General features: G+C 52.3%; 10 protein-coding genes across 10 annotated transcripts, besides 10 other annotated features; 6 read left to right on the top strand and 4 right to left on the bottom strand.

The window, feature by feature from the left end:
• Positions 1–303: 303 nt before the first annotated feature.
• Positions 304–326: a microsatellite.
• Positions 327–663: 337 nt separating this feature from the next.
• Positions 664–690: a microsatellite.
• Positions 665–690: a microsatellite.
• Positions 691–1,003: 313 nt separating this feature from the next.
• Positions 1,004–1,034: a repeat region.
• Positions 1,035–1,206: 172 nt separating this feature from the next.
• Positions 1,207–1,313: a repeat region.
• Positions 1,314–1,899: 586 nt separating this feature from the next.
• ACLA_047370 (type III PLP-dependent enzyme) lies at positions 1,900–3,320 on the top strand (the record flags this gene model as incomplete). Its single annotated transcript, XM_001271693.1, has 2 exons — positions 1,900–2,170; positions 2,266–3,320. The coding sequence occupies 2 exons, from the start codon at positions 1,900–1,902 to the stop codon at positions 3,318–3,320; spliced, it is 1,326 nt and encodes a 441-aa protein (XP_001271694.1).
• Positions 2,206–2,231: a microsatellite.
• Positions 2,207–2,231: a microsatellite.
• A 34-nt stretch (positions 3,321–3,354) lies between the features above and the next one.
• Positions 3,355–3,383: a microsatellite.
• A 389-nt stretch (positions 3,384–3,772) lies between these two features.
• Positions 3,773–4,894, bottom strand: ACLA_047360 (GTP-binding protein; the record flags this gene model as incomplete). Its single annotated transcript, XM_001271692.1, has 1 exon — positions 3,773–4,894. One exon carries the CDS (start codon positions 4,892–4,894, stop codon positions 3,773–3,775), a length of 1,122 nt encoding a protein of 373 aa, XP_001271693.1.
• Positions 4,895–5,182: 288 nt separating this feature from the next.
• On the bottom strand, positions 5,183–6,017 carry ACLA_047350 (uncharacterized protein; the record flags this gene model as incomplete). Its single annotated transcript, XM_001271691.1, has 3 exons — positions 5,183–5,396; positions 5,490–5,896; positions 6,006–6,017. The coding sequence occupies 3 exons, from the start codon at positions 6,015–6,017 to the stop codon at positions 5,183–5,185; spliced, it is 633 nt and encodes a 210-aa protein (XP_001271692.1).
• A 459-nt stretch (positions 6,018–6,476) lies between these two features.
• On the bottom strand, positions 6,477–8,421 carry ACLA_047340 (DNA-directed DNA polymerase delta subunit POL31; the record flags this gene model as incomplete). Its single annotated transcript, XM_001271690.1, has 5 exons — positions 6,477–6,772; positions 6,839–7,814; positions 7,872–8,003; positions 8,119–8,302; positions 8,387–8,421. 5 exons carry the CDS (start codon positions 8,419–8,421, stop codon positions 6,477–6,479), a joined length of 1,623 nt encoding a protein of 540 aa, XP_001271691.1.
• A 1,319-nt stretch (positions 8,422–9,740) lies between these two features.
• ACLA_047330 (uncharacterized protein) lies at positions 9,741–10,371 on the top strand (the record flags this gene model as incomplete). Its single annotated transcript, XM_001271689.1, has 2 exons — positions 9,741–10,078; positions 10,155–10,371. 2 exons carry the CDS (start codon positions 9,741–9,743, stop codon positions 10,369–10,371), a joined length of 555 nt encoding a protein of 184 aa, XP_001271690.1.
• Positions 10,372–11,062: 691 nt separating this feature from the next.
• On the top strand, positions 11,063–11,906 carry ACLA_047320 (uncharacterized protein; the record flags this gene model as incomplete). Its single annotated transcript, XM_001271688.1, has 2 exons — positions 11,063–11,426; positions 11,500–11,906. The coding sequence occupies 2 exons, from the start codon at positions 11,063–11,065 to the stop codon at positions 11,904–11,906; spliced, it is 771 nt and encodes a 256-aa protein (XP_001271689.1).
• Positions 11,508–11,543: a microsatellite.
• Positions 11,509–11,543: a microsatellite.
• Positions 11,907–12,532: 626 nt separating the features above from the next.
• ACLA_047310 (NAD(P)H-dependent flavin oxidoreductase) lies at positions 12,533–13,573 on the top strand (the record flags this gene model as incomplete). The annotated part of the gene is made up of 1 exon (XM_001271687.1): positions 12,533–13,573. One exon carries the CDS (start codon positions 12,533–12,535, stop codon positions 13,571–13,573), a length of 1,041 nt encoding a protein of 346 aa, XP_001271688.1.
• A 507-nt stretch (positions 13,574–14,080) lies between these two features.
• Positions 14,081–15,698, bottom strand: ACLA_047300 (taxilin; the record flags this gene model as incomplete). The annotated part of the gene is made up of 5 exons (XM_001271686.1): positions 14,081–14,587; positions 14,658–14,901; positions 14,958–15,106; positions 15,184–15,458; positions 15,560–15,698. The coding sequence occupies 5 exons, from the start codon at positions 15,696–15,698 to the stop codon at positions 14,081–14,083; spliced, it is 1,314 nt and encodes a 437-aa protein (XP_001271687.1).
• Positions 15,699–16,566: 868 nt separating this feature from the next.
• cym1 (pitrilysin family metalloprotease cym1) lies at positions 16,567–19,849 on the top strand (the record flags this gene model as incomplete). The annotated part of the gene is made up of 2 exons (XM_001271685.1): positions 16,567–16,946; positions 17,038–19,849. 2 exons carry the CDS (start codon positions 16,567–16,569, stop codon positions 19,847–19,849), a joined length of 3,192 nt encoding a protein of 1,063 aa, XP_001271686.1.
• Positions 19,850–21,337: 1,488 nt separating this feature from the next.
• ACLA_047280 (uncharacterized protein) lies at positions 21,338–23,176 on the top strand (the record flags this gene model as incomplete). The annotated part of the gene is made up of 5 exons (XM_001271684.1): positions 21,338–21,579; positions 21,753–22,068; positions 22,128–22,437; positions 22,513–22,727; positions 22,925–23,176. The coding sequence occupies 5 exons, from the start codon at positions 21,338–21,340 to the stop codon at positions 23,174–23,176; spliced, it is 1,335 nt and encodes a 444-aa protein (XP_001271685.1).
• Positions 23,177–23,299: the final 123 nt, after the last annotated feature.

The raw sequence follows: 23,299 nt of genomic DNA, 5'->3' as shown, positions 1-23,299 counted from the left end.
CAGCAGCTGACTTGACCTTCCTGCGCGTGAGAAAGAGAGAGGAAGAACAGCTAGACAGGTGACCTAAGGACACGGTCTACCTGATCAATTTGTTGGTTCGAGCGAGCGAGGACACTCCTGGCGCAGTGTCCCCCCCCCGCTGACGTCGTCAACAAGCTATTATCTGGCGACCACGGCGGTGTCTTCGGTGTTTCGAATAGGTTAGTGAACTTTGAATTGGTTGATTTTGATCTACGGTATGGCAGCATATATGGAGAGATACACATGTTAACCATTGCTAGGCCCCTGGCTGGGCTGGGCTAGGCAGCAGCAGCAGCAGCAGCAGCTCATCAGTTCGTAAGGTAAGAAGATGGTCGATTGAGTGCGGTAATGAATAAACCAACCAGGTACGTGAGCACCCTCCTTTTGAATGCCAAGCGTCGTCATCATGTCATGATGAATGAGTTTCGTTATCTGGAGAGTGGCAAGAGTGGCTGTTCGACACCCTGCAGAGTGCAGAGTGTAACAGAAGAGAATGATTATGAGGCTTTTTAGCATTGGAGTATTAAGTTCTGGCTGGGAGGTCGAGTCAAGGAAGCTGATAGGTAAGATGCTGTTGGAAGGAATGCTTCCGATATGCAGGTGATAGACTGTATGCTATGCATGTTTGATTATTCTACCATGTCTCTCTCTCTCTCTCTCTCTCTCTCTATACAACAATATACAGTATAGTTTGAAGTTGATACTACAGAGTACGGACTATCAGGCTGCAAGTTGGGAGACAACCGATGGAGTTCATTCTGGCTGGGCGAATCAGGGCTCTGCTAATAATAACCAGGACCGGTAAATGCCTCACCAGTATCGTCATTATTCTTCTGGAAGTTCTGGTTTTCCTTTTTAAAGTATTTATTATGATAGAGGGGCATCGGGGGATTCCGTGGGTTCCAGCAGTCCCCATCATTTCGATCTCTGAAGTCTGAGTACTCCGTAGATACTACCCAGATAGCAGTCTACGGGCTAGATACTCCCTCCCCTCCTCTCTCTCTCCCTCTCTCTTCCATTCATTCCATTTCCAGGTAAGTCGTAAATGATAAATGTCACACACTCCTCTCTGTTCCTTGATTTGGTCCTGGTTTCTTCCCTTACCCCCGTGTTGTTCACTGGTTGGGTTGGCTGGCGTGTGCCCTTTGCCCTAAACTCGCTCCCACCAACGGAAAAAAAAAAAACCTTTCTTTTTTTTCCCTCTCTCTTCTCTCTCTTCCTCTTCTTCCTCCTCTTCTTCCTCGTCCATAAATCTCTCACCTTCTCCCCCTCCATTCCATCTTTATCCTCTTGTGCAAGGATACTGATTTGTTGGATTTAAAAAGAAAGGAAGGGAAAAAAAAAGGACCTCGCACTTCGCTTTGTCCTCCTGCGACTAAAAAAGGAACCCGCGTCTCGTCGCCTTTGGTCACCTCCCCGGTTCCAAAGGCCAACTCCAGATCCATCACGGCTTTCACAGCCTCTGCATTGCCCTTTCGTCAAATTGTCTCGCCTCGACGGCTTCGTGACACTCTTAACAACATTCCACCACCTCCTGCGGCTGACTCCTCCCGTTTGTCCCTCCGGTGCGCCATTTTTTGACCACCCCCTCACGCCCCTCGAACTTATTCCCGCACTCCTTGAGCTGCCGCATAGGACTACTCTGAAGGTTCTTCCTCTTAAGGAGGAAGGGTCTAGGAGGCTTGGTCCAGTCAACCTCGGTTGCGAATCTTTTCGTCCTCCTTAACACGCAGTCGCGTTCTTGACACTTACTCTTTTTTTTGTGTCTTCATTTTCTCTCTATCTTCTATCTATACCCTTTTTTTTTCTACCGTTCCGTGCCTCGTCGCAGCGCGCATGGTTATGGCACCGACTGCGTGTGTACCTACTGAAGTTTGCATGACTAAATCTTGTCACGACAAGATCGACTACGATTTTCATTCTAGTCATCATAGTCAACTCGGCAATCATGGAGAAGACGATTTGTCGCAATCTCGGTTGGCTGCCAAGGACATGGTCCTGGACATCCTGAAGAAACGTGCCGTGGAGGTCGATGTGGACCGGTGCGAGCCCGGTGAAGAGGATGCATTCTATGTGGCGGACATGGGGGAGATCTACCGACAGCATCTACGCTGGAAAATGAACTTGAGTCGCGTCAAGCCTTTTTACGGTGAGTGCTTCTGGGAGACGTCGCCTTCTCCCCCTTGATGATGATGATGATGATGATGATGTGTTGTGACGGAGCTGACCCCCCACCTCTGCCAGCGGTCAAGTGCAACCCCGACCCGGAGATCCTTCGTCTCATGGCGAAGCTCGGCAACGGGTTCGACTGTGCCTCCAAGTCTGAGATCGATCTGGCTCTCGAGACTGGCATCGATCCCAGCCGCATCATCTATGCGCAGCCCTGCAAGACCAAGTCTTATCTGCGCTATGCCGCCCAGGTGGGCGTCAGACAAATGACCTTTGACAATGCCGACGAGCTGTACAAGATCAAGGCCTGCTTTCCCGATGCAGAGCTCTACCTGCGCATTCTCACCGATGACTCAACCAGCCTGTGCCGGCTGAGTATGAAATTTGGTGCTTCTCTTGATATCGCTCGTCAGCTCCTCGAACTGGCGGCCGAGCTCGAGCTCAAGGTCGTCGGCGTGAGCTTCCACGTGGGTTCGGGCGCCGAGGATCCTCGTGCCTTCCTCAAGGCCGTGCAGGATGCCCGTCTGGTCTTTGACCAGGCCGCCGAGGTGGGCCACGAGCTTCACACCTTGGATGTCGGCGGTGGCTTCTCCCAGGATACTTTTGAGACGTTCGCGGGCATCCTGGGCGAGGCGCTAGACACTTATTTCCCGCCCCACATCCGCATCATCGCCGAGCCGGGCCGCTACTATGTCGCCAGCGCCTTGACCCTGGCCGCCAATGTCATCGCTCGCCGCGATTTGCGCGACCCCGAGGATCCCGCCAACGATGCGTACATGTTGTACCTCAACGATGGAGTGTATGGAAACTTCTCCAATATCATCTTCGACCACCAGCATCCCGTGGCCAAGATCCTAACCCGCTCCGGTGGACCCCAGCCGATTGCCCCGAACGCTGCGACTTCGGAGGGCATCGCCTACTCCATTTGGGGTCCCACCTGCGATGGTATCGACGTCATCACCCAGCGGATCGTGCTCCCCGGTCTGCTGGATGTTGGTGACTGGCTCTACTTCGAGGAGATGGGCGCGTACACCAAATGTAGCGCGACGCGCTTCAATGGCTTCTCGGATAACCACGAGGTGATCTATATCTCGAGCGAACCCGGCGCCACAGCACTCCTCGAGTACTAATCCTGAGTGTTTGTTTCTTTTCGGTTGTGCCATATTTCCTTTTTTTTTTTTTTTTTTTTTTTTGCTTTCTGCTTTCTGGTGTAGTGGAGGTAATTGGAGGGCGTAGCCAGTGGGTGCAAGGTGACGCGCTGGATAGAGTAGACTCTGCCTAGACATTGTCTAATCAATTGCTGAAGTATTACTATTGCTCTACCATTTTTTGGATTATATTGGTCCACGTTGGGGATTTCGAGGGAGTTCCTTTTGACCCCTTTCACAACGTGGTAATTCCTGGCCGCCGAATGTTGCACCTGCGCATATATATAAATCTCATTTGGCATATATCTATCAATAAATCTCTAAACCTTTTCTCATCAGCACAGCTCGTCATCCATACCCCGAATGCAAACTATAACCACACAGACTACGAGAGCCAGCTCCCGACAGTTTATGTACAAAAAGACACATCGTGTCTAGGCCAGCCGTTCCACGACCAGCTCAGCCTCCCCAGTGGACCGGACCAAATTTCCCGCCTCCAACTTCTTTTTCCACTTGGCCGACTCGTACCGCGCCAGGATCAACGTGAGACGAGCGATAATGGTCGGGTCCGCGCTCTCCGCGACGGCTTTCGAGGGCGTGAACGTCCAGCGGCCAAAGGCCCAGTTGAGGATATAGTGTCGCACGGCCGCATTCTCCCCGGTTGGGGCGGACGCGGGCTTCTTCTCGCCGGGGTTGTCCCCCGAATCTGCAGGCAGCTGCGACGCCGGACAGCGCATGGTTCCCTTGATGCGGTAGACCTCGTCCTTGGGTGCGGCGAGCAGCATCATCTCCAGGGCGTCGACGTCGATCGCCTGGTCGGGCTGCACGGACTTGAGCGTGACGGAGAGCACCTCGACCTCGGACTGATGATCGTGGTGGTGCTCATGCCCATGCTCGTGGCTATGGTGTTCCGTCAGCGTTAGGGCCTCCTCGTCGCCCTTCTTCGCGAACAGCGCCCCGTCGATCCCCAGCAGCACCTCCTTATCCACCCGGCCCTTGTCCGACTTCACCCACGGCGTCTGCACCTCCAGATCCCCAACCCGGTCAAGACACAGCTCGAACCGCTGCTCCGGGACAAGCTCCCACTTGTTGAAGATGATTAGGTCCGTGTACCGCGCCTGCAGCTTGGCCGTGTATGAGGTATCCTCATACCCCTCCCAATTCTCCACGTCGATGACGCTGATCACGCCATCCAGCACGAACGAACCTTGCTGCTCGTGTGCCAGCCGGTTCACCTCCATCGCGAGGGTTGCGGGGAAGGCGCTCCCGCTCGTCTCGATGACGATGCGATCTGGGCGGACCTCATCGCGCAGCTGGTTGAGGGCGTCGCTGAGCTGGCCGACGAGGTTGCAGCAGATGCAGCCATTGAGCAGCTCGCGGACGCCGGAGATGGATTGTGTGGAGGCGAGCTGGGAGTCGACGGCGACGTCGCCGAATTCGTTCTTGAGCAGGGCGAGGCGGTAGGTTGCGGGGAGCTGGGGGATGAGATTGAGGAGGAGGGTGGTCTTGCCGGACCCGAGGAAGCCGGTGACGATGGTGATGGGAATGGGAGCCATTTTATTTCTATTTTTTCCCCCCTTGCCCCTTCTAGTCTATAAACGATTGAATGGTCTTGAATCTTTTGCTTCTGTCGGTGTGAATGATTCTGATAGAGATGCTTCTTTGGGAAAGAGGGGCAAGTACGCTAATCCAGATCGGGTAACCTATAAGATGACGTTTAAGGGTGGCATCCTGAGTGAAAAGATGCAAGTATCAGGGTATATTCAACTATTCAACTATTCTACTGTTCTACTATACAACCACTCAACTATCTACAGACAAGCAGACTTCTAACTCCATGGCCATCATTGTGCCCTCTTATACACAACCTCCGTATATCCAGACACCCCAGCCCTCCCCATTGCCTCCTGTACACTCTCTCCTCCCAAATCCGTCCTCCGCAGCTCAAACTCCCCAAAATAATTCGGCTCCTCACTCACCTTCACAAACCCAACACTCTCAAACAGCGCCAGGCTGCGCCCATTCCCCTTCCCGATCTTCACACTCAACGCCGCAAACCTCAGTTCCCCTAGCCCTGTAGCACTACCAGCACCAGCACCAGTATCACCACCCCCCATAGCCCTCCTCACCCCCTCATCCCCCTCCACAAACTCCCGCAGAATCTCCCCCTCATGCTCAACCACATACCGCAGAAACCCCAGCAGCGCCGCACGCCCATGACCTTTCCCCTGGCTCGCCTTCTCCGCAATCATCAGCTCAACCTCCCCGACCAGCTGCGGCGCGCCCGCCCCTTCCTCATCGTCCTCGAGGCGGAGAAAGAGGTTAATGTCGCCGAGCATCCGCGCGGGGGCATCATCCTCGTCTTGGAGACAGGGACTCTTTGCCGGTTGCTGCTCCTGGGTGCGCTCCTCCTCCTCCTGTCCCGCGCGGAACGCAGACGCAGACAGCGGCGCGCAGACGATGAAGGTGAGTTTGTCGGGATCGAGGCGCCAGCTCTGCTGCATGGCGTATTCTTCCTCTAGGGAGAGGGGTTCCGAGGCCGTGGCGGCTTGGATTTCCTGGAGGTGGTGGTGGGTGTTAAGTAATGGCCATTTCCCCTTGGAGGGATACCGAGTGTAGAAAACTTGGGAGGGAGGGAAAAAAGGGAAGGGGGACAAGGAGGATTACTTCATCTTTCATCCATTCGTGGTACCGCGGGACGTGCCAGGGTGAGTATGGGACGAGGAGGACCTTGGATGTGGAAATGGCTAGATCTGGGTGTTAGGAATGGTGGGGGGGGTTGGCTTTGGGGTTTGCTGGCGCTTTGCGTACCGGTTTGGGCGTTGATGAGCATTTTTGTATATATAGATCAGAAATGGCTGGACTTGAGAGATGGGTTTCTACGCGGCTGCCTGCAGCCGGGTTTAGTGTCTTTGTTGGTTCTCTGGTAAGTATTGTGAGGCCCAAGTGGGAAAATACAGACTCTTTTTTTTTGTTCTGGTCTTGGCGCGTCTTTTGATAGTGAAAGGAAGTATTGAGTACGAATTTGTAGTATGAGCTAGAGGTATACCAGACCAGGACAACCACGACACTTGAAGAAGTTAGGAGAAGGAGGTGGTGGAAAATTAGTATTGGTTCAAGTTGAATTGCCTGTCAAGCCTATTGCTTTTCTTCTTTGCCTGCAAAAACCCCGAATTTGACTACCTCGACCTCCAGTGACTCGGTATCTATGAGGATCAGTTCGCCGGTTTCTTTGAACTTCGGAATGGACAAGAGACGGACACGCGGACCGGCGTCGCCTGGTGCGTCGCTCATTTCTGTGTCTGTGCCGTTGAGCTTAAGGGGCAAGTCGCCTTCCAACAAGGCTGTCCGGAATCGCGGTTGATTGCCCGCGAAGAAAATATGCGGACAGGACTGTATTACGAAGGGATCGCTTGTTTGGAATGGATAAGACCCTGTCCGGTACCGTTAGTAATTTATAGGAATATATCAGTTAATAGGAAACGGTAGGAAGAACGTACATATTGTGTCCGGCGCAGTGGGAACTCCGCACCTCCAACGCAACATGGCCTCCATGATCCTCATCCTGGCTTCAATGTCGCCGTCGCCGGCGTCCTGATCAGCATCCCCATCGGCAAAATCCAGATATCGGAGCACGTCGTCCACGTTCTGCCCACTACTGCCCCACAGCCGCCATCCTTCGACGTCTCCCTCCCACGGATTGGTGACACTGTCGAACCACCCCGGCTCGGGCGTTTCATCCTTAGAAGGCGGTGCAGCGCAGTACGCTCTGGATCGCGGAAACATGGCTCGATGGATTCCCTGCTGAGGAAGTGCAAAGTTCGCCGGGTCGCTGTCACCAGGCATGAGCGTAACGGGGATGCTGGGCAGGATCTCCGCTAGGAAATTGTCCAACTGTGTAATCGGCGAGGCGTTGTATGCCGAGGCGTCGTAGCCGTACTTCTTCGGTCCGCTCTTCTTCTTCGAGACCGCTCCGCTCTCCGTCCCAGCAGAAGCTGCCTCGGCCGTCACCGAGGCACCAAGCGAGTTACCGGCGATGATCAGTCTCGTAATTGTGGACGCGTTCGGCGCCGAGCCGTCACTGCTCTCGCCCGTTGATCCAGTATACCCAAGGAGGTAGTCCGTTAGAAGGTCAAGCGCAAGGGCATCGCTCGACGTCCCGGTAATCCCCAGCCCGCTCACAAAAGCAATCTTGCCCTTACTCGACCTCTTGCCACTGGATTGAGCTTCATCTCGCTCCCACCGCCGAGGCTGCGGAGCCAGATCCGGCACTCTGATATCAATCGTCTCAAAATCGCCATTCGCGTTCTCCGTCCCCAGTACAGCGATGATCGCGCCGGTAGCGAGCTGCGTGGATCTCAATAAATTTCCTGTCAGGCGTAGACGGCCCGACTCGTCTTCTAACATGATCTGGGTCAACTCCGGATGCGCAGGGTCGATGTAAGTCCGACGAGGTGGAGGGGCTATAATGTGATTCTTCCAGGCAGTCAGCGCAATTCCCCATCTATCCAGCAAGGGTGCAGTAATTCGAACCTCTTTCGACAGATCGTCGAGAATATTCGGTTTCAATGGCATGTCCATGTAGACCGTCCCGGCAACCCAGCACAGTTCTCCTTGCCGGACATCGAGTACTCGTTCTACACGGTGGGCATGTTCTCCAGCGATCTATGCCCATTATTAGCAGGTCTCCTCGGTTTCCTCACAGCCCGTTGCGTCGTTGCTTCCATATTACTATGAAAAGGTTGCGACGGTCGCAGGCGCAGGCAGAGGAGACGCTTACACTGAACCCTTCCCAGGCCTCTGTTCCAACCGCCTCCACGACCGGTTTCAGTTTTGCCAGTCGCAAGAAGTACATGTCGCCATATTGCTGTTGGTACTGTCGTTCGCTGCCCGAGGGCAGTCGGAAGGTATGCAGCGGGTTGTAATGGGAAGTTTCGCGGTGCACAAGTGGATATTCCTCATCACTGTCGCAGTGCAAACAACAAGACCGTCAGTTGAGCTCTCTTTAGCTTGCTGGGGATGATCGGTGTTAGGACGGGAACACAGACCTTGGGGGTTGTAAAAACATGTCGCTGGCGGCCATTGCAATCTGACGCTGCTCAATTGCCTTTATCCATACATCTAGCTGCCTCGTTCAATTGTTATAGTAGAGTTGATGCTGTTTTCTGGTTGAAAACGTTGATCCTCCCAACTCGTCATTGTTCGGTTGATTTGATCCACGCGAATCACGCGTCTTTTGGCGTTTCTCCGTGAGTGTAATTACAATACCGCTTTGGGCAGAACAGACAACTTTGCATGCATTGATTGATTGCGATGCACTCGACTTCGAAGATATCAATCAGACTTACAAGGTACAGAGAGACAGAGACATGTTGAAAGTGGTGTCTGCCGAGCAGTTTCTGGACAGGCATGGAAAGGCCGTTACACTTCGGATCGAATGAGATCCTTCGGTGCAGGCTAAAGTAAGATGGCCTTGAATGCGTCACAGCCACGATGCGAATACTACTACTCTACTATCTCTTTAGATCTGCAGCAGTCAATGGCTCAAGCCTGACACCGTACATGCCATCCGTTGTGAGCAAAGCCGACAGACCTGGCTTAGATGGATGAACGAGATCGGTTGGTTGCCATCGACAGTATCCTCATGCAGTTCTGTTCACAATGATAAAATGACCGTGAGACACAGCATGAGTAAGAGACTGAAGATAAGGACTTCCATGCTTGATCTCAATTCTCTCGATTGTCTCAGCCAAAAACGTGCTTGTGCTCACTGGGGAATGCGATGACAATGACAGTCGAAAGTCGGGATAGGCTCGAAAGTCGGCAACGCTCCTCCCACCAGCAGAGATCGACATCAATTTATCATATAATCTGGACGTATTGTATTCTCGATGGGTAAGGAACACTTGATAGCGAGAGACTCAACGGTCAAGTCCGTGGCGCTCAGAAAGCCCGTGATCTAGGGATGTCGACATCCGTGGACGCATGCCGGTGCCCATTCCACATACCACAGCATCGATGGGTTTGATTACAATCATTCTATCAAAGCTTCCAGATCTCTCTGGCCTTCAACTTGAATAGTGAACCTCCGTCCTGATAGGTCTGCCTGGTCATACCTGAGTTTGGCATCTGTGCTTCCATTCTTAGGAAATGGGAAGGTCCATTGGAGTGCTCGAATTCGAGAATGAGATCACTCAAAACAAAGCGTCATCTTCCATGCCTGCCTCTGCGTGTCTCCCGTGGGTATGATGAATCAAAACAGCCGAGAAGTCCATATTTCGTCTTAGTCCCCCGGTTTGGACTTCTAACTTGATTCCTCTGAGGCTCAACCCAGCGGCCTCCAATCTCTCTACTGTCCATAGAATCTTCTGACGCGTCCCTCCATATGAAACCTGGCTCAGCATGAGAGTCCCATTGTATTTCCAGTGCCTTCTGGCCAATCTGCTCGTGGTCAGCCTTTTTACATGTTTCTGCGCGACGGCGTTCCACCTCGACTTCCTCTCAAACAGTCTATCAGATCGAATCTTTGGACGGAGCCTGCCAGGATCACTCGTCACTGCTCCCCAAGGAGCGATTGGATACCAACCTCCGCCAGGCCCTGTTGTCAACGAAGCCCAGCCGACGAAGACCCATCATCCCAAGGTCTACAAGACAATAACCACAACCATCGTTACTCGTGAGATATCACACGAACTGAGGCAGGCGCCATTTGGGATGAGTAACTCGTCCGCTCCCCACGGGTACGATTCACATATCGCAATGTGTGTATAGTCACTGATTTTGGTTCTCTTAGGCCTGCAAGAACTGTTGCAATAGTCACCGGGACTGTCACGAAGACACAGGTGATGGTGGTAGAGACACAAACGGCTGGAGGAAACCGAGATGCGACATGGAGTTGGGTGATATTACCGGTCTCGCTTTTGGTATCCTTCTGGCATATGTGAATAGAGATGAAGTGATCAAATCGATTCAAAAGACTGGCAAACGCGCTTCATGTCCACGGCCCTGGAACTCGCTGGAACTCTTTGGGTGATCTTCATGCGTAGCATACTTGATCTGTATACTGAGTAATCCGTATGGTGTGGCTCTATCTGTAACAACAACCACGTCTGTCTTGGTTCTCTATCTTATTGCGCAGAAAAGATGGATGGCTTGATCTTGTCAGTGTGGTCACCCGAAGGAATATGCTTCGAGGTTTGTCGAATGCATCTGTGCGCTTCAAATCCAGCATTATTCAGTAGACCTTGCCAGCTCACAGTTAGTCTAGTTTCATCCTCCCCGTCTCCTGCGATGTCGATTATTTCTACATTCGCGATCCCTGCTGCCAAGCCTTCAGTTGGGGGCGTAAAAGCGAGTAATCACCAGGATTCCAATCAGTTTTTCTTTCCAGCTCAAAGCCGTAAGACTCTCACCCAGCCACAGCCTTCAGAATCGTAATCTTAGCTTGAAACCGTGCGGCGCTGCGCTTGTTGTCCGATGCCCCCATCTGGGGGGGGGGGGAAAGGCTGCAGATCCTTCGAATTCCTCATTCTCATGGTCAGCGAGGCTGCGACTTCTCCTTGACCTCCCCCAAAGTCCAGGTCCCACGGCTCGCATTGACAGCACTCTTGCGAAATGCGCTTCAGAGTTTTCTGAGCGCTAGTTTTGGATAATCGCAATCCGTTCACACATTCTAGTGTTTTTCCTCTACGTCCACGCCCACGCCCACGTGAGATTCTAAGCCAATGGTCGATAAGTTAGGCGACCCGGCCGGGTTCGCTCTGCGCACGAGTGGTACTTGCGCTGCCAACGAGCTGGATTGTGGGTTTACCGTCTTGCCCTTCCGCGCCTGTTGTCCAAATGGCTCCTACTGCCCCAGCCAGTATAACGTGAACTGCTGCCCGTCTGCCGCGAACTGCACGCAGCTGCTTGTCGACAAGCCGAAATGTGCCAATGAGACCTGGGATCTATACGACAATAATGGATATTTCTGCTGTGAGCCGGGGACGATCGGCTATGCGACCACGTCTAATAGTGATGGATGCGCCTTGCCGGGGTACAAGTTCAGTGGTGCCGATACTCTGCTGCGAGTGATCTCGTCAGGGCAAGGTATGTCAGGCTGATCGGGAAAGGACGACGTTATTGATGTTAATGTGTTGCCTTGAAGCGATGCTTGCAACAGCCACCACATCCTCCTCCTCCTCCTCCTCCTCCTCCTCCTCCTCCACCACCACCACAGCGTCTTCTACGCCCTCAGCATCATCAACATCCTCAGAAACCACACAATCATCGACCCAGACTTCATCTGCCCAGTCTCCCAAGAACAATACAGGAGCAATCGTAGGAGGCGTGGTCGGAGGTGTCGCTGGCGTGGCATTTATCGCTATCTTGGTCTGGTGGCTTCTCAGCCGTCGCCTGAAACGCCAGTCAGCTGTTCCAGAGGTACACCAGGCCCCAGTGGTGACTTATAATAATAATAAAGCTCATGGTTTGAGCGAACTGGATGCTCGCATTCCGGTGCAAGAACTTGCAAGCCCTGACTCTCATCTGGCTCATGAACTATCGGGGGAGCCGGTAGTGTATCGATGACGAGACAGGATACTTGACGAACAGGGACAACCTATTTATCATCGCGTGTTCCACTAGCTAGAACTGTTAGCCGTTCCATGCCCCTTAGGAAGCCAATTAACCGGCCCGTCCACTTGTTGTCTTTCGTAAAAGCAGCTGACAGCTTCCCATAAGACTCTAGCCGTACTATTATGCATGAATAGTGACCGAAAATGGAATGATATGAGTGGATAGTGGATGCACAGTAGAAGGGTTTGGGGCTCTGAGTATCTACTATCTACTCCGTAGTCGACAACGGGGCGTCCAGGCTTCAGCCTCTGCCTCGGTCCGGCTGCTTGGCCGTTTCCACCTCCCCGCATTTGGCACAGGCACAACAACTTCACAACAACATCCTCGACACCATTCAGATGCGTGATTGTGTGCATAACTCAGGGCTCCTGGAGAGCTATCCCGGGTATATAATACGCCAGATGAATCCAATTAATTGCCCAATGGCTGCATTGAACTTCTCCTCTAATCAACTCTAGTCATCAACCCCCTCTAAGTAAGTAGGATCCAGCCATCTGATGTGGTGAATTGATCTTGACCCAGAAAGACTGATACAGATCCACAAAACCTCCCAGATAGTACCATTCAAATCACCTATAATGTCCGTCCACACACCTCTCTGCTCCCTCCTCGGCATTCAGCACCCCATTCTGCTGGCAGGCATGGCGCGTGCCTCCGGAGCACCCCTCGCCGCCGCTGTTTCCAACGCAGGCGGACTTGGTACCGTCGGCGGCCTGGGCTACACCCCTCAACAACTATCCGAGATGCTGACCGAGCTGAAATCGCTCCTCCACGACCCATCCCTGCCCTTTGGCGTGGATCTAGCTTTGCCGCAGGTCGGCGACGGTGCGCGCCCCACCAACCACGATTACACGCACGGGCAGCTCGACGAGCTGATCGAGGTTGTCATCTCCCACGGCGCAAAGCTGTTCGTGTCCGCCGTTGGCGTGCCGCCCGAGCGTACCATCAAGCGGCTCCACGGCGCCGGTATCCTGGTCATGAACATGGTCGGGGCGCCGCGGCACGCCGAGAAGGCGTTCCAGCGCGGCGTGGACATTGTCTGTGCGCAGGGCGGCGAGGGCGGCGGACATACCGGCGACATCCCCTTCTCCGTGCTTGTGCCGGCGGTCGTGGACGTTGCGAAGCGGTATAAGTCCCCGTTGACGGGACAGCCGGCGTTGGTTGTTGCGGCGGGCGGTGTCAACGATGGTCGGAGCCTGGCTGCGTCGCTGATGCTGGGTGCGGCGGGCGTCTGGGTCGGGACGCGGTTCGTGGCGTCCACGGAGAGCGGCGCGAGCCAGATGCACAAGGAGGCGGTGGTGGGTGCGAGATATGGGGAGACGAGGCGCACGCTCGTTGTCTCGGGGCGGCCGCTGCGTACGCTGCCGAACGAGTACATCAAGGACTGGGAGAAGCAGCCTCAGGGGATCGCGCAGTTGACGGACAAGGGTATCGTTCCGATGATGCATGACCTGGAGAACGAGAAGGATGTGGATATGCCATTCCTCATGGGCGATGTCTCGGCCAGTGTCACGGAGATCAAGCCTGCGAGCGACATCGTGCGCGAAATGGTCCGCGAGGCCTCCGCAATGCTCCAGCAAGGAGCTTCGTATACCGCTGGGGCATCTAGCAAGCTATGATCTTCCCTGGGCCAATTCGAGGCAGATCAATGGATCTCTTCTAGTGTAGTGTGGAGTGGGGTCACAGATACATGTGGATACCTGATATGATGTAAAAATGAAAATTTCATGATTGCCTGAGCTATCGTTGGGTTTTTTGTTCATTCGGCATGTAGTAGTACAGGAACATATGCAACAAAACAAAACCAGTGCAACGTGCAACAAAACCTCACAGACGAGAACGTGTTTTAGGTAGTTTCGAGGCTGTCTGACAACAGGACAGGTGGACGGACCAGACATGTACACTCTTGCACAATGAGAATGTGAGTTTCCCTGAATGGGCTGCCCAAGTAGCATATGTCACTTGAGGCTGACCACTTCCCGTATACTCGGCTCGATAACGTGATATCGGCGAGCGTAACAGACCGAAGTGATCTGCGACAGGCGTTTGCTCTCCCAGAAGATTGAGACTATCAAGTCGTCAGACAAGAGACACCCAAGACATCAATTTGAGCACCAGCCACACGACTAGTGACATCCATTGATCATAGTCTTGTTGCCATTCGCTCGTGCTTCCAAAAGATTGGGTGGCGGAGGCGGTCCGAAGACGGGCTTCTCGATGGGTTGGGGAACGCTCCGGCCTCCGTTCATATCGCGACCTGGGCTATCCAACTCGTAATCATCGTCGCTGATGCCCTCATCGTCTTCCTCATCCTCATAGTCCTCGTCATATTCGCTCTCGGTCCCCTCATCATCTCCGTCCAGTTCGGCAGTAAGTCCCTGACCACGGCCCTGGGCCTGCATCCGCCGGCAAAGCGCTTCAAGGTGGTGACTCTTCTTGCGCCACTTTTCAAGTTCTTCGTGGTTTCGCGTACGCTCCTCGGCCATCTCGAGTATGTTTCGGTTTGTTTGGTCGTGTTTGCGGGTCAAGGTAAGGTTCTCCTTCTCTAAGCGTTTGGTCTTCTTCGACATTTCCTCCATTTCTTTGCGAAATGTCAGGAAAAGCTCATTACTATTATTGAGCGTATCCTCCACCTGCGATATTATTATTACCACCCAATGAAAACACAAATAACGTTTCGTATAGAATTCGTTAATAGCATACCTGCTTGAACTTCTCCACGTAGATATTGAGTTGGCTGCGTAGTTCGGCTTCCGTATGCGAAAATGTAGAGACTTGAGAACTAAGTGCACGGCAGCGAGCAGCTTCGTTTTCGGCTGCGCGACGCTGTTCTTCGTATTTCGCAGTTAAGCATTGGATCTCGGCATCTTTGCTGCGCAGAAGCGCCTTGTAATGTAACTCGCGCATTTCGAACTTCTCGCCGATTGTCTTGATCTTCGTGCGCAGACTGAGTGAGGGCAGGTTAGCAGTGAAACTAATCGTGCATTACCACCCAGAACTCACGCTTCGTCCAAGTCGATATCCAACTTCTCGTTGCGGGGGTTGCCTTTGGCTGCCATGACATCCTGAATGTCATACAAAAGAGAATCGAGTCGTTCATTGACAATCAATCGAGCCTTCTTCTCCGTTTCCTCCAGTTTCTTGTTTTCATCCTGCACGAATAATAGTTTGTCAGGCCAACTCTCACATAGTCGGAAAGTACAATGTAGCCAAGTCCGAATCAACCCACCTTGACCTTCTTGTTCTCCTTGGTAAGCTCCCTGCATAGTTTTTCCAGTTTGTCCTTCATGGTAACCGTCTTGTTCAATTCCGATTTGCCCTTGTCCTGGTCCTTTTGCAGCTGATCGGCCCGCTTCTTGCTTTTGGTATAGTCGCGATCCAGTTTTTTCATGTCCGCCAAAAGTTCGGTGTACTTCTTGTGGACGGTCTCAAGGCGAGTCATGGGTGATTCGATGTTGCTAAGCAGTTGGTTCAGGTCTCGAGTGGCCTTCTTGACTTCACGCTCTGTCATAATGCTCCAATTAATATTTCGCCCATCCAAGAATAGCGTACAAGACTAGAACACAGATGCATGGGGTGATGAGGTGTGGGACCACACAACGCACCGATCTCTTGTTCCTGGTCCTTCTCTCCAGCGGCATCCTGCTCCAGTTGAGAGATTTTGGCAGCCAGCAGCTTCGAAGTCTCATTGGGATCCGCCATCTTCTTCCCCTTGTTCTTCTTTGACATTGCCGCAGACGACATGACCTCTGCTTTTCTGCAGGAAAAATCTCAATTCGTTGAAGCGATATGCCGACTCGTTGGCGGTGGTCGCGTGGCCAATCCGTGGATATGGAAAATTGCGAAGACGGCAAGGTGTGTGAGAAGCGGTAGACCGTTAGAAGGGTGGCTTATGGAACAGGGCTGCGGCGGGAACAAGAACACCACCAGCGTTTCCTCCGCAAGTCCGTCGGAAAGCAAGATCGAAAGCGTAATCGATTTGAATCGAGAGATCCACAGTAATATACTGGCGGAGAATCCAGGTGGCTTTCTGTTAGACTCGCAGAACTTGGGATGAGATGGATCTCCACGATCCTCAGCCACCAAGTTCTGCAAGACGAGGGAAAGGCGATTCACGTATGAGCGACTAGGCTGAGAGATGGCCCAAAAATTCGAGGACCAGTCTATCGGGTAGGCAGGAGCAGACAACACAGACGCTTCGAGGATCTTGCCGGGGAGAATATGGATCGAATCGAATCCAGTTCGTAAGTGTAAGAGGGGGATGCGCACTTGACCTGCGCTAACCCAATTTGATTTCTTCTCTTGGCATCCAGTCAAGCAGAACTTCCTTGTCTCCAGCGACAACTCGATCCTGTAGTCAATCACAACCACATCTATTTATTTTGACCTTCTCTACCGTCGCTTTTGGGGACCCTTTGAGCTGGTCCGAGCACGGATTTGCCATTCGCCCCGTGTGATTGCGCTCGTTCTGCTGCTCATCCGCTTACGTCCTTTCGTTCAGTCTGGTACCCTAAGCGGGCCAGCAGTTCCGTGGCGACAATATCTATAGAGGGAACTTCCCTTCTTGTGGAACTCAGGTGATAGCTTTCTTACCGTCCCACTGCGCAACGCCATGCTGCGCTCATCGTTAGGAGCAGGCAAATGCCGGGTGCCTGTCGCCCGGCAGCCGCTTTGTGGACGATTGCTCCGAACTACCAACATTCTCGCTCCCTGGAATCAGTGTCGAAGAGCTGCGTCGACCCTCACTAGCTTGGACAACTTCCCAAACATTGGAGAAAAATTGCATGGGTTTACGGTGCAGGAGAAGAAACACATCCCGGAATTACACCTCACCGCGGTACGATTAAAGCACGACAAGACCGATGCGGACTACCTTCACGTAGCGAGGGAAGACAAGAATAATGTGTTTGGTATCGGCTTCAAGACGAATCCTCCCGATGCTACTGGTGTGCCTCATATCCTAGAGCACACAACGTTATGCGGAAGCGAAAAGTGAGATTCACCCTGTTCCGCGTGCGCTACTATCATGGCTGCGCGCCTTTGGGAAGTGGACGGACTGCGCTGACATACAAAACTTTCATAGGTATCCAATTCGTGACCCTTTCTTCAAGATGCTCCCCAGATCGTTATCGAACTTCATGAATGCCTTTACCTCCTCCGATCACACCACTTATCCCTTCGCGACGACAAATCAGCAGGACTTCCAAAACTTGCTCTCAGTCTATCTGGATGCCACCCTCCATCCGCTTCTCAAGGAAGAAGATTTTAGACAGGAAGGCTGGCGATTGGGTCCGGAGGATACCCGTGCTATCCTCGCTCAAGGGGAGCAGACTGAAGGAAGTCTACGACCCGAAGATGTTGTTTTCAAAGGTGTTGTGTACAACGAAATGAAGGGACAAATATCGGACGCCAATTATCTGTACTACATTAAGTACCGGGAAAGCATTCTCCCCGCACTGAATAACTCGGGTGGAGATCCCCAGTACATCACCGATCTGACTCACCAACAGTTGGTGGACTTTTCCCGGCGGAACTACCATCCCAGTAATGCCAAAATCCTTACATATGGAGATATGCCACTGGGCGGGCACCTCAAGCAGATTGGAGAGGTATTAGATGGGTTTGAAAGGGGCCAAACTGACAGAGACGTCAAACTGCCCCTGGACCTTAGTCGTGGGCCGGTGAATGTGACAGTTCCTGGACCCATTGACACCTTCGCTAGCGAGGACAAGCAGGTGAAGACTTCGACCTCCTGGTATATGGGCGATTCGACCGACGTTGTCGAGACGTTCTCAGTTGGAATACTGTCATCATTGCTCTTGGATGGCTACGGTTCGCCTATGTACCGTGCGTTGATTGAAAGTGGATTAGGCTCTTCGTTCACTCCTAACACCGGCCTTGACTCCTCCGGAAAGGTGCCAATCTTTTCGATTGGCCTCACCGGTGTGAGTGAACAGGATGCACCTACTGTCAAGACGACAGTGCAGAAGGTTTTCCAGGAGTCCCTGGCTGCCGGATTCAGTGACGAGAAGGTTCAAGGCTTTCTTCACCAACTGGAACTTGCGTTGAGACACAAGACAGCCAATTTCGGGATTGGTGTCATGGAAAAGACCCTCTCCTCGTGGTTCAATGGTTCAAACCCCATGAAGGAGCTCTCATGGAACGAGGTCATCGACGAGTTCAAACAACGATATGAGCAAGGGAACTACCTTGAATCGTTAATGCAAAAGTATCTCCTGAACGATAACTACATGACTTTCACCATGGTGGGTACACCCACATACAACAAGGATCTTGATCAGCAGGAAGCCGTCCGCAAGGAAGAGAAGCTCAGCCAACTCGTTGAACATCATGGCTCCGTTGACAAGGCCATTTCCACACTCCTCGAAGAAGAGCTCCAGCTACTCAAAATCCAGGAAGAAGCGCAGCATGCTGATCTGAGCTGCTTACCCACGCTTCGTGTTGAGGATATTTCCAGGGAAAAGGAACGCAAACCTGTGCGCGAATCCAAGGTTGATGAAACAGATGTGGTTTGGCGTGAAGCTCCCACGAATGGTCTTACCTATTTCCAAGCATTGAACGCCTTCGAAGACTTGCCAGATGACCTCCGGCTGCTGATGCCGCTGTTCAATGACTGCATTATGCGGCTAGGAACTGCAAACAAGTCTATGGAGCAATGGGAAGATCTGATCAAGTTGAAGACCGGCGGCATTACAACATCCACCCTTCACACGTCCTCTCCGACTCAGTTGGGTAAATTCAGAGAGGGTCTACAATTTTCCGGTTATGCTTTGGATAAAAACATTCCGGACATGCTGCAGATTCTCACGACTCTTGTCACAGAGACTGATTTCAGTAGCCCTCATGCTCCTGGTATGATCCAGGAACTGCTGCGCCTGACAACAAATGGAGCATTGGATGCTGTTGCTGGATCAGGCCACCGCTACGCTCTCAATGCGGCCGCCGCTGGTCTCGCTCGAAGCTTCTGGGTGCAGGAGCAGCAGTCTGGCCTGGCGCAACTGCAAGCTACGGCTAATCTTCTCCGCGATGCTGAGAGTTCACCCGAGCGTCTTGCTGAACTGATTGAAAAGCTTCGCTTGATCCAGTCCTTCGCTATCTCGAGGGGCTCTGGATTCCGCGTTCGCGTGGTTTGTGAAGCCAGCAGCGCATCCCAGAACGAGTCCGTGCTGCAAAGATGGCTTGCAGGACTACCTCGAACAAGGTCACCTACTTCCCCGCTCGACTCTTCTGCCATGAACTCGGTGGCTAGCCGGGTATTCTATGATCTGCCCTACAAGGTCTACTATTCTGGACTTGCTATGCAGACAGTTCCATTCATCAGCCCATCCAGTGCGCCTCTAAGTGTCCTCTCCCAGCTCTTAACTCACAAATATCTGCATCCTGAGATCCGAGAGAAAGGCGGTGCTTATGGCGCCGGGGCCAGCAACGGACCTGTCAAGGGATTCTTTGCGTTCACCAGCTACCGGGATCCGAATCCCATGAACACCCTCAAGGTCTTTCAGAATAGCGGTATTTTCGCCCGTGACCGTGCGTGGTCAGACAGAGAACTCGCCGAGGCCAAATTAGGCATCTTCCAGGGACTGGATGCTCCCATGAGCGTTGACGAAGAAGGTGCCAGATATTTCATTAGTGGTGTCACACACGAAATGGACCAACGGTGGCGAGAGCAAGTGCTTGATGTCACAGCCAAGGATGTGAACGAGGTTGCTCAGAAGTTTTTGGTTGAAGGCTCTCGCCAATCCATCTGTCTTCTTGGTGAGAAGAAAGACTGGGCAGTCACGGATGGCTGGGACGTTAAGAAACTCTCCATGAATGCCGTGGACGGGGCAGCGGTGGACCCCATGAGTCAAGATGGTGCTGCTGCCTCCGCTTAGATTTGGGGTGATCTTTCGACGACATGATCTAAATGCTATCAATATCCAAGTTCTGCCCTTTTACACCAGGTGGTGAGTTACCAGCCCGCACTTTCGATGCTTCAAGGGCTGGATCTTGTATCATTGTTATGATACCCTGTACTTCTACTGTCATGTCCACTGGACGGATAGCTCGTATATAGACATACTTCTGTACAATATCTCGACTTCACTCATCGTTACTCGCTTCCATCTCCCTTTCCCTTGTCCTCTTCTCCCTAAGATTTGCACAGGCTTTAAGCCTGTTTCGAGTCTCATCAACAAGCGCGTCTCAAGAACAGACCCTGACCCTGTCTTCGATCCTCTTCTCCATGATCGGTAGATGGCTGGTCCTCCTCGCCTTTCAGCTTGGAATAAGCGCAAGATCAATTCGAATGTGAACCGCTGAGGTACACTTCTCATCTCCGTTTTCAGACCCGCCTTGGATCATAAGCCTACACCGGGCGGACTAAAAACGCGAGAACACGAAATAGAGGGATCCGATAGGAAGAGTAAAGCCTGAAATCAATCCAAAAATGTGTGGTGGTTGTAGGAGTTACCACGTGAAAGGCAGATTGATATCTTCACCTGTGTCCAAGACTTGAGCATACGGAGTAGTGGCTTCTTGAAGTCGCACCCGAAGGATCTTCTGCACAGGCCACGGATGGATCCATCTTGGATGATCGTCGTAACTGGTTCTGCGCCCTCTTCTGCAATCTGCAGCCTGTACTCATTTCCTAATTTCTCCTAGGCTCTTCTTGGCTCATCAGGGGTCGGTCCGTGTTGTAGACTTGTAGTTAGTTGGCAGTTAGCAAATTAATCACTCGATCAGTGCAACCCACACTGTCCCCCTCTCACGTGGCTGGACGTAGAAAGGGCCCCCAAACACCCCCCCAACACTCCAGGTACTTCCTTTTCTTCCCTCTATTCTTCTCTCTATTTCCAATGGACTCAATCCATCAGCATTCCCGCGTCTAGGGAAATCAATTGCTTCTTCGCCTTGGTTGAGTCTTTTTCTCGAAATCGTCATGTCAGACAACAACTCATGCGTCGTATAGCGCCATGAAAAAAACGGGCACTGCTGTACTGGGCCCCAAGCCAACCAAGGCATGCGGTAAGTGGAGCTGAACTGGGTCCTTCAGGAACGGGATGCTGCTCGAACAAGGCTGATCGATGGCTGTGTAGTCAATTGCCGCAGGTTAAAGGTTGGATGCGAACGGCATGCTTGAGAACATGGTCCCTCTGTGCTGACTGTCTTTGAGATGAAATGTGAGGTTGACGGGGCTCCTCCATGCCGACGTTGCCGCCATACAAACTCAACGTGCATCTTCAAGCCTAGATCTAATGTTCGTGGCGTCTGTTCTTATCTCGGAGTGCTATGTGCTTACCAGCTCCCAGGCTGCAGCTGTGCACTCAGTGCCAGACCAGTCTCAAAATACACCGAGCGCGCTCGTGTATAGCCATCCATCCATGCCAGAGCAGGATCCTCAATCTATACTCAGTCGGCTGGATCGAATTGAAGCCCTCTTAGGCATCGGAAAGATTGCAAACTCGCCCTCATCACTAACTTTTGACTCGGATCTGGAGGACGAGTCGAACAGTGTATCTTTTCAAGGTCTTTGGAAAGCCGTGGAGCATCTCAAGGTCATTACTAGGCCGCCTCAGGACCACGCGATCTGGGCACATTCTATAGTCACACGGCTGTGGAGCTCGTATGTGGTAACTTACGATTTCTCGCCTTTTCCCCCTTTCGGAGCGGGACTGACCATCACTCTAGATTTCTAAACAACCTGCCACTGCTTCATTTCCTCCGGGATCAAAGTGCTTTCGGTTCCCCTTCGCCCCTCCTTCTCGCTTCCATTCTTTATATATCTGCTTTGCACAGCCCTTCGTCCGAGTTTGCTTCTCTGGCTGGTGGTTATCTTGTGGCTACATGCAATGCAGTCGCCGAGCTCGTCATGCCAAATTCTATGCCAGGTAGTCCTGGTTGGGTTGGACACCCTGCTACTTCCGGACCAAGTGACGACCATAAGGTATTTCAAGACATCCACGGCCTGGTCATGGCCAGCTTGAGTTGCGAGGCCTACATTGAAACCACGGATAAGTGGATAGCCCTAGCGTATCGTCTCCTACTTGACCACTGTCCGCCTAATCTGGATGGCACAATTTATGATTGGCGCGGTTTGTTTTCGGGGCTTCAGGTAAAAATCTCATAATAATATCTCACTCAGTGTCGAAGAGAAACACTGAGACTCCCCAGGTTGTCGATATTGAACATGCCTCTATGCACATGTGCTATCCACTCCTTCCTCGAGAACCCCTCGTACCCGCTCTGCAAGAGTTGGGTAACCATCAGGAATGTGCATTTCGGGGCCTTGCGCAGATGATGCACCACGGTCTCAGCCATTTTGTAGGCCGCAAACTTCCGACCATCTGGTCCTTTGTGAGTGCAAGGGAGACAGACGCTCTGCCACCTGTTGGCACACCCTTCACAGAGAAGGATTCTCAAGTCATCCGCCTCTGGGCGAAGAAATTGGATGAATGGCTTGTCCAGTATAACGGGGCATCACGTAAGCCATTGACCACACTTTTATGGTTTTTTGAACACTGAGGCCATCGCTAATGCGCTAGTCCTTTTTTCATAGAGCCCTCCCCGTCTGATCGCCAGGGCATCCTCATCCTCTTACAATACCATCTGCACAAACTATATGTCCTATCGATCTATCATCCCGCTCGAGGCTTTGACCTAGGCTTTGCCAATATCACATTGACCGAACGGCAAGAACTCCTCATGTCCGCACGTGCGGTCTTACGGTTGCGGCAGGATGATGCTAGCATCTGGTCGAACTGGGATCTAATTGTATGTATTCATCGCCTCCCCCTTTTTTGTTGTTTTGAGAACAGGGCTAACGGTCTAGATGATAACCTGGGCAGCGCTACTTTTGCTACGCGGAGTTGAGGACGGAATGACACACCATGATGGTATGAACAGTCATGGATTGATGCGATCCAGAGCTAACGTGATTTCACCTAGACCTGCGTCTAATACAAGCCCAGCTTAACAGTCTGAAGCGCAGTGATCCATCGGCACCAAGCATCCACGGCGTTCTTGCAGATCGGCTTCAGTGTGCGATGCAGAGCATGCACACTCCGCCGGAAATTGGACCCGACTTCGCATTTCCAGCACCGAATATGGACTATTCATGGACGATCTTTGACCAGCAGATCATAGCACTTGCCAATCCACCCTGGCTGTTTGATGACTCCTCGATAGGACAGGCTCAGAAGCACGTTGAGCGATATCAATGATGACTACTGTAGCACCCAACTGTCGAGTTGTTGATAACTTGTTCATACATAAATTCAGATATGCGATACAAGTGTAACACAAAAGGTCAGTAGAGGGGCGGAGCATCATGGTGTATGATACAC

This window comes from Aspergillus clavatus, genomic scaffold, assembly GCF_000002715.2.
Source record: "Aspergillus clavatus NRRL 1 1099423829800 genomic scaffold, whole genome shotgun sequence".
NCBI lineage: Eukaryota > Fungi > Ascomycota > Eurotiomycetes > Eurotiales > Aspergillaceae > Aspergillus > Aspergillus clavatus.
Note: the sequence above shows the minus strand (reverse complement) of the source record. Positions and strands in the feature narration are given on the sequence as shown.